At 53.2% G+C, this 7,421-nt stretch overlaps 1 protein-coding gene across 1 annotated transcript; it reads left to right on the plus strand.

The window, feature by feature from the left end:
- The first annotated feature begins 276 nt into the window (after nt 1–276).
- On the plus strand, nt 277–7,392 carry EDF1 (endothelial differentiation related factor 1). The gene is made up of 5 exons (XM_075260133.1): nt 277–432; nt 1,708–1,759; nt 2,203–2,363; nt 3,095–3,188; nt 7,072–7,392. The coding sequence occupies exons 1-5, from the start codon at nt 355–357 to the stop codon at nt 7,131–7,133; spliced, it is 447 nt and encodes a 148-aa protein (XP_075116234.1). The 5' UTR covers nt 277–354; the 3' UTR covers nt 7,134–7,392.
- The last annotated feature ends 29 nt before the right edge of the window (nt 7,393–7,421 follow it).

Consider the following 7,421-nt stretch of genomic DNA (forward strand, 5'->3'; position numbering starts at 1 on the left):
ATGGGCAGTGAGAGTGACAATTACCTCAGCCAATGAGAAGTCAGTATTATCAGCCAGCTCCTTACTTGGTATCCAATCAGTACTCACGGTCAGACAGCCAATCAACGCTAAGTGTTTTAGGCTCGTGTGGCCAATCAGCGTTCTCCTTGGTACCAAGTCCCAGCCTTCCAGATCTTTCCTCAGAGCTTAGCCAATGGTGATGCCGGGTTATATCCGACCAATCAGCGCCGGCCTCTGCCAGATTGACGGCTGTGGTAAGGAATGAGAGAGCGCAGGGGCGGGGCTTGTCTCTGGCCGTCGTCGCGCTGTGTTGGGGCTTGTTAGTGAAGCGTCTGCTAAGGGAGAAGCGGAGACATGGCGGAGAGCGACTGGGACACGGTGACCGTGCTGCGGAAGAAGGGCCCGACCGCCGCGCAGGCTAAGTCCAAGCAGGTACGGGCTGGAGGCTCCGGGACTACAACTCCCAGCAGGTTTCACGGAGGCAGCTGCTGGGTCACGTGTTGTCTGCTCTCCCTCCGTCCGGCAGCATGGGGGGTCCGTGCGGTTCTGTAGCTTCTGGTTCTCCTCATTGGTAATGCATGTGTTGTCACCAGGTCCTGGGGGGGATTGTGGGGTGTCCTCAGCTCAGGGGCCCCGGCTCACTAGTCTGTGTGTGGCCCCCGGACACCCCGCCCCCCAACTGACCTAATGTTGTGATTGACACCCATTAACCCCTTCACCCCCCTGACCAGTTTGACTAAGCCCTCGTTCACACAGTGATCTTGTACCGGCCTTGTTATGGCGCCTGAATTAAAGGGATTTTCCAGGACTGTTTTTACTTCCTGTCCAGGTTCTTTCTATGTTGACCATTGTGCTTCCAGGTTAGTTCAGACTGTAGGTCATGTGACCAGCCATGGCCCCTCCTCTCTGCACCCCGTGGTGTTCTGGGTAGTCACCGGGAGGTTGGGGCCGCCCCCTCGTGTACAAGGTAAACATCACTCAGTTGTAGTTTCCCAGGAGCTGGAGAACTGAGGGCCATTTGGACCAATCGCATTGACTCAGTGCTGAGCTGGAGCATGCAGAGCCGCAGTGTACAGCATGGGGGACAGATCAGGAGACCAACGCAGATAACGAGCAGTGTGAACATCGTCTCCCTCGCTGTGTGCGATTGTTTTGGAGACGTCTTAGCCTTTCTGGTCACCGGGCTCTTGTATCTAGGAGGACGCTGTATATATAGACGTATATGATGTATATATAGACGTCTCCTGTGCACTCCCTGCTGGGGAATTCTGCAGCTTCGTCACATCGTTGCAGTTTCTATTTCAGTAGAACGACAAATGGAGAAGTCGATCTCGTGACGAAGGGCAAACAATCCCTGGTACTGGGTCGTGTGCACACTAGGTGTGGCGGGCATCGGGTACAGGGGTGGCCGCGACTGGTGACTGTTCTTGGGGTGTGTTCACATCTTCAGGTTCTAATCCATTGATAGAAAATAAAGACCTGACCCGGGTTCTCTGGACTTAGTTTTGGCTGCAAAATCCTGAAGGTGTAAACTCAGCCCAAGTGCGAGGTGTTCTCTGCCAGCTGTATATTCATTGCTATGTAGGGGAGAAGCCTGCCCTCTGCTGTGAGAAGCCGGTACAGCGGGCAGGGGGTGGTGACCTTTCTGGGGGTTACCAGGCTTAGCCATGAAGGGTCACTTAGGTCTCTTGTCTTTGTCTCTTGCAGGCAGTTATCGCAGCTCAGAGAAGAGGAGAAGAGTTAGAGACATCCAAAAAATGTAAGTTCACCGAGGCGGGGGAGGGGTTACCCCATATGGGATCTCCTATAGAAGTAGAATTCTCTCCATACTGTCAGGCACTGGTCTGCTAGATCACAAGGGGGTGATCTATGAAGGATTCAGAGGGTCCGGGGCCTCCGTCCTCCCCCGAAATCTACACCAGCTTGTAAAAAGGTGCAAATCATAACTCCTGATCTCTGCAAAAATATTAAACTTTTTAATGAAAATTGTCATATAAAGTATAATCATCACCCCCCAATAATGAGACCGTAACCTGAGGGGGTCCTGATTGCTGCCATATGCCCTGTAGCTCAGGATCCCCTCCCCCTCCCCTGTATACCACACCCCGGTATATAGAGCCAGCAGACAAGAAGGGGCTGAGGAGCTCCCCATGACGTGCAGCGCTCCGTGATGACCCCCCCTCTTTATTACTGTCCCTCCAGGGTCTGCAGGACAGAACAAGCAGCACGTCATCACAAAGAACACAGCCAAGCTGGACAGAGAGACAGAGGAGCTGCACCATGACAGAGTGACACTAGAAGTGGGCAAAGTCATCCAGCAGGGCCGACAGTCCAAGGGCCTGACACAGAAGGACCTGGCCACAGTAAGCAGCGGGGGGCTCAGGCCGGGCCCAGGATCAGTAGTGGACATGGATGTGTCCTAGAATGTCCCATATTAAAGAGGACCTGTCATGGTACATGTTATGGTACCGGGACCGATAGCTCTTTACCCGGGGCACAGATCAGGAAAGCCGACCTCGCGCTGAATTCAGCAGTATATAGAACTGCCTGTGCCCCGGACCATGACAGGTCCTCTTTAAGGGATTATCCCGGGACTTCCTCGCTATCCCTGAGCTTCTATTTCAGCTGTTTCTGACTCTTGGTCATGTGATCAGAACCAGCACCCGGGTCAGTTCCATCTGGTCTCCCATGTTCCCAGGTAGTTACTATGGGAGCAGAAGAAATGGGGTATGTTAGTAATAATTCACCACCATAGTACAGGGCGGGGGCAGGAGGCGGCAGTGGAATGTCCTGGGGCTCCAATTTAGACTCAGAACTAGCCCAGAATCCTTTGGTTTGGTCAGAAGGGGGCAGGAAGTTCTGGACATAAAACAGAGCAAGGTGGGAAACCAAGGAAAACGCTTGGCGTTGTCCTCCCCTGACCCGTTCTTCCTGGCGAGGGAGCCACATGTCTGTGAATTTGGGGGAGCTGCACCCCTTTCTCCTCTGTGTTAGTTTCCCAGCGGGTTTAGAATCCTATAGCATTGTTTGGGATTGTGGGGTCGTTATTTGTCACCCCTAACAGGGTTTGGTCTCCTTTTTTTCTTGCTCACAGAAAATAAATGAGAAGCCGCAGGTGATCGCCGACTACGAAACCGGGAAAGCAATTCCGAGCAACCAAGTCATGGGGAAGATCGAGCGAGCGATCGGTAAGTGACAGAAATGAGCCAAACTACCTGCAGGCGTACACCTGTCCAGATGTGTGACACGGGGCGGCGCAGGAGCCGCCTGATACTATATGACCTACCTGCAGATGTGTGACATGGGGCGGTGCAGGAGCTGCTGATACTATATGACCTACCTGCAGACGTGTGACATGGGATGGTGCAGGAGCTGCTGATACTATATGACCTACCTGCAGATGTGTGACATGGGATGGTGCAGGAGCTGCTGATACTATATGACCTACCTGCAGACGTGTGACATGGGGCGGTGCAGGAGCTGCCTGATACTATATGACCTACCTGCAGATGTGTGACATGGGGCGGTGCAGGAGCTGCTGATACTATATGACCTACCTGCAGACGTGTGACAAGGGACGGTGCAGGAGCTGCTGATACTATATGACCTACCTGCAGACGTGTGACAAGGGACGGTGCAGGAGCTGCTGATACTATATGACCTACCTGCAGATGTGTGACATGGGGCGGTGCAGGAGCTGCTGATACTATATGACCTACCTGCAGACGTGTGACATGGGATGGTGCAGGAGCCGCCTGATACTATATGACCTACCTGCAGACGTGTGACATGGGGCGGTGCAGGAGCTGCCTGATACTATATGACCTACCTGCAGATGTGTGACATGGGGCGGTGCAGGAGCTGCTGATACTATATGACCTACCTGCAGATGTGTGACATGGGGCGGTGCAGGAGCTGCTGATACTATATGACCTACCTGCAGACGTGTGACATGGGATGGTGCAGGAGCCGCCTGATACTATATGACCTACCTGCAGATGTGTGACATGGGGTGGTGCAGGAGCTGCTGATACTATATGACCTACCTGCAGATGTGTGACATGGGGCGGTGCAGGAACTGCTGATACTATATGACCTACCTGCAGACGTGTGACATGGGGCGGTGCAGGAGCTGCCTGATACTATATGACCTACCTGCAGATGTGTGACATGGGGCGGTGCAGGAGCTGCTGATACTATATGACCTACCTGCAGACGTGTGACAAGGGACGGTGCAGGAGCTGCTGATACTATATGACCTACCTGCAGACGTGTGACAAGGGACGGTGCAGGAGCTGCTGATACTATATGACCTACCTGCAGATGTGTGACATGGGGCGGTGCAGGAGCTGCTGATACTATATGACCTACCTGCAGACGTGTGACATGGGATGGTGCAGGAGCCGCCTGATACTATATGACCTACCTGCAGACGTGTGACATGGGGCGGTGCAGGAGCTGCTGATACTATATGACCTACCTGCAGATGTGTGACATGGGGCGGTGCAGGAGCTGCTGATACTATATGACCTACCTGCAGACGTGTGACATGGGATGGTGCAGGAGCCGCCTGATACTATATGACCTACCTGCAGATGTGTGACATGGGGTGGTGCAGGAGCTGCTGATACTATATGACCTACCTGCAGATGTGTGACATGGGGCGGTGCAGGAACTGCTGATACTATATGACCTACCTGCAGACGTGTGACATGGGGCGGTGCAGGAGCTGCCTGATACTATATGACCTACCTGCAGATGTGTGACATGGGGCGGTGCAGGAGCTGCCTGATACTATATGACCTACCTGCAGATGTGTGACATGGGATGGTGCAGGAGCTGCTGATACTATATGACCTACCTGCAGACGTGTGACATGGGATGGTGCAGGAGCCGCCTGATACTATATGACCTACCTGCAGATGTGTGACATGGGGCGGTGCAGGAGCTGCTGATACTATATGACCTACCTGCAGATGTGTGACATGGGGCGGTGCAGGAGCTTCCTGATACTATATGACCTACCTGCAGATGTGTGACATGGGACGGTGCAGGAGCCGCCTGATACTATATGACCTACCTGCAGATGTGTGACATGGGGCGGTGCAGGAGCTGCTGATACTATATGACCTACCTGCAGACGTGTGACATGGTACGGTGCAGGAGCCGCCTGATACTATATGACCTACCTGCAGACGTGTGACATGGGGCGGTGCAGGAGCTGCTGATACTATATGACCTACCTGCAGACGTGTGACATGGTACGGTGCAGGAGCCGCCTGATACTATATGACCTACCTGCAGATGTGTGACATGGGGCAGTGCAGGAACTGCCTGATACTATATGACCTACCTGCAGATGTGTGACATGGTACGGTGCAGGAGCCGCCTGATACTATATGACCTACCTACAGATGTGTGACATGGGATGGTGCAGGAGCCGCCTGATACTATATGACCTACCTGCAGATGTGTGACATGGGGCGGTGCAGGAGCTGCTGATACTATATGACCTACCTGCAGACGTGTGACATGGTACGGTGCAGGAGCCGCCTGATACTATATGACCTACCTGCAGATGTGTGACATGGGACGGTGCAGGAGCTGCCTGATACTGTATGACCTACCTGCAGATGTGTGTCATGGGGCGGTGCAGGAGCTGCCTGATACTGTATGACCTACCTGCAGATGTGTGACATGGGGCGGTGCAGGAGCTGCCTGATACTATATGACCTACCTGCAGATGTGTGACATGGGATGGTGCAGGAGCCGCCTGATACTATATGACCTACCTGCAGATGTGTGACATGGGGCGGTGCAGGAGCTGCTGATACTATATGACCTACCTGCAGACGTGTGACATGGTACGGTGCAGGAGCCGCCTGATACTATATGACCTACCTGCAGATGTGTGACATAGAGCTGTGTGGGATCCATCGCTTATTGTAGTTCCCCCCCCCCCCCCCAGACTGGGGCCACAGTGTCTGATCATAGCCGGTTCACCCCAGAGAGCACACCAGTGGCTAACCCACACGCCAAGAACAAGCAGCAGACAATCTCCAGGTTTGGTTGTGTTCGGCTGCGCTGGCCGGTGGGAGAATCTGCAGAATATCTTTAGCTTGTTCTTGGTGTGTGGCCCCAGCCTTAGAGTTGTTGAAGGAGTTTTCCAGTCCCCAGTTAATACTGTGACCTATCCACAGCACCCACTGAGTAGGGGTCTGATGCCCCGAGACCCTACAGTGGCCAGCCGGTCCAGAACTGCAGTACCACAGTGCCCACATTATACAGTGGCTGGAAAATCCTTTTGGCCTCTTGCTGTATTAAAGGGATTCTACCATTAAAACCCTTTTTCTTTGAGGATAAGACGTCGGAATAGCCATTAGAAAGGCTATTCGTCTCTTACCTTTAGACGTGATCTCCGCTGCGCCGTTCCTTAGAAATACTGGTTTTTAACAGTATGCAAATTAGTTCACTCGCAGCGATGGGGGCGGGCCCACTGCTGCTCGAGAACACACTTCAGGGACGCCTCTATCTTCGGCTGGATCTTCCCCTTCTTTCGTCGTCTTCCTTTGGTGTCACCTCCGACGCCTGCGCAGTTGGCTCTGCCAATGAGACACTAGTAGAGCAGACTGCGCATGTGCGCAATTGCGGCCTTGGAACTATGGCCGCCGGCCGGCATGCGCAGTCGGCTCTACTAGTGTCTCATTGGCAGAGCCAACTGCGCAGGCGTCGGAGGTGACACCAAAGGAAGACGACGAAAGAAGGGGAGGATCCAGCTGAAGGTGTCGCTGGAGCCTGTTCTCGTGCAGCAGTTGGCCCGCCCCCATCACATTTCCGCCACCACTAATTTGCATATCGGTACAAATCGGTATTTCTAAGGAACAGTGTGGCGGAGATCACATCTAAAGGTAAGAGACGAATAGACTTTCTAAAGGCTATTCCGATGTCTTATCCACAAAGAAAAAGGTTTTCATGGTAGAATCCCTTTAAAGGCATGGCAGAAGGGGCTAAGTGTCTTTAATGGGACAATCTCATGAACCCCCTAATACCTTTCTTATCCTTGTCTGTTAGGTCTCAAGCTACGCGGGAAGGATATTGGAAAACCCCTCGAAATGGGCCCCAAGAAGAAATGAAGATAAAGCCTCGAAATCAGTGCTCCCCAGCTGATCTCGACCGGTCTGTCCCCGCAGCAGGCCGGCTCCTTACATTGCCAAGCAGAATACGTGGGGATTATTGGACTATAAACTCGATGGGACTGAGCGAGCGGCGTCTTCTTTCCTGCTGGATAATAATTAGCGCATTTCTTCCAGATCTAAAGCGAGAGCCGCGAGGTTCCTGCCGGGAGCGACACCACCAGGGGCAGGAGCTGGACGGCGGGCACTTAGCTTTGGGGTTATTTTTACTTTGTTTCCCCACATGCA

The sequence above is a fragment of the Leptodactylus fuscus genome, chromosome 11 (assembly GCF_031893055.1).
Source record: "Leptodactylus fuscus isolate aLepFus1 chromosome 11, aLepFus1.hap2, whole genome shotgun sequence".
Classification (NCBI taxonomy): Eukaryota; Metazoa; Chordata; class Amphibia; order Anura; family Leptodactylidae; genus Leptodactylus; species Leptodactylus fuscus.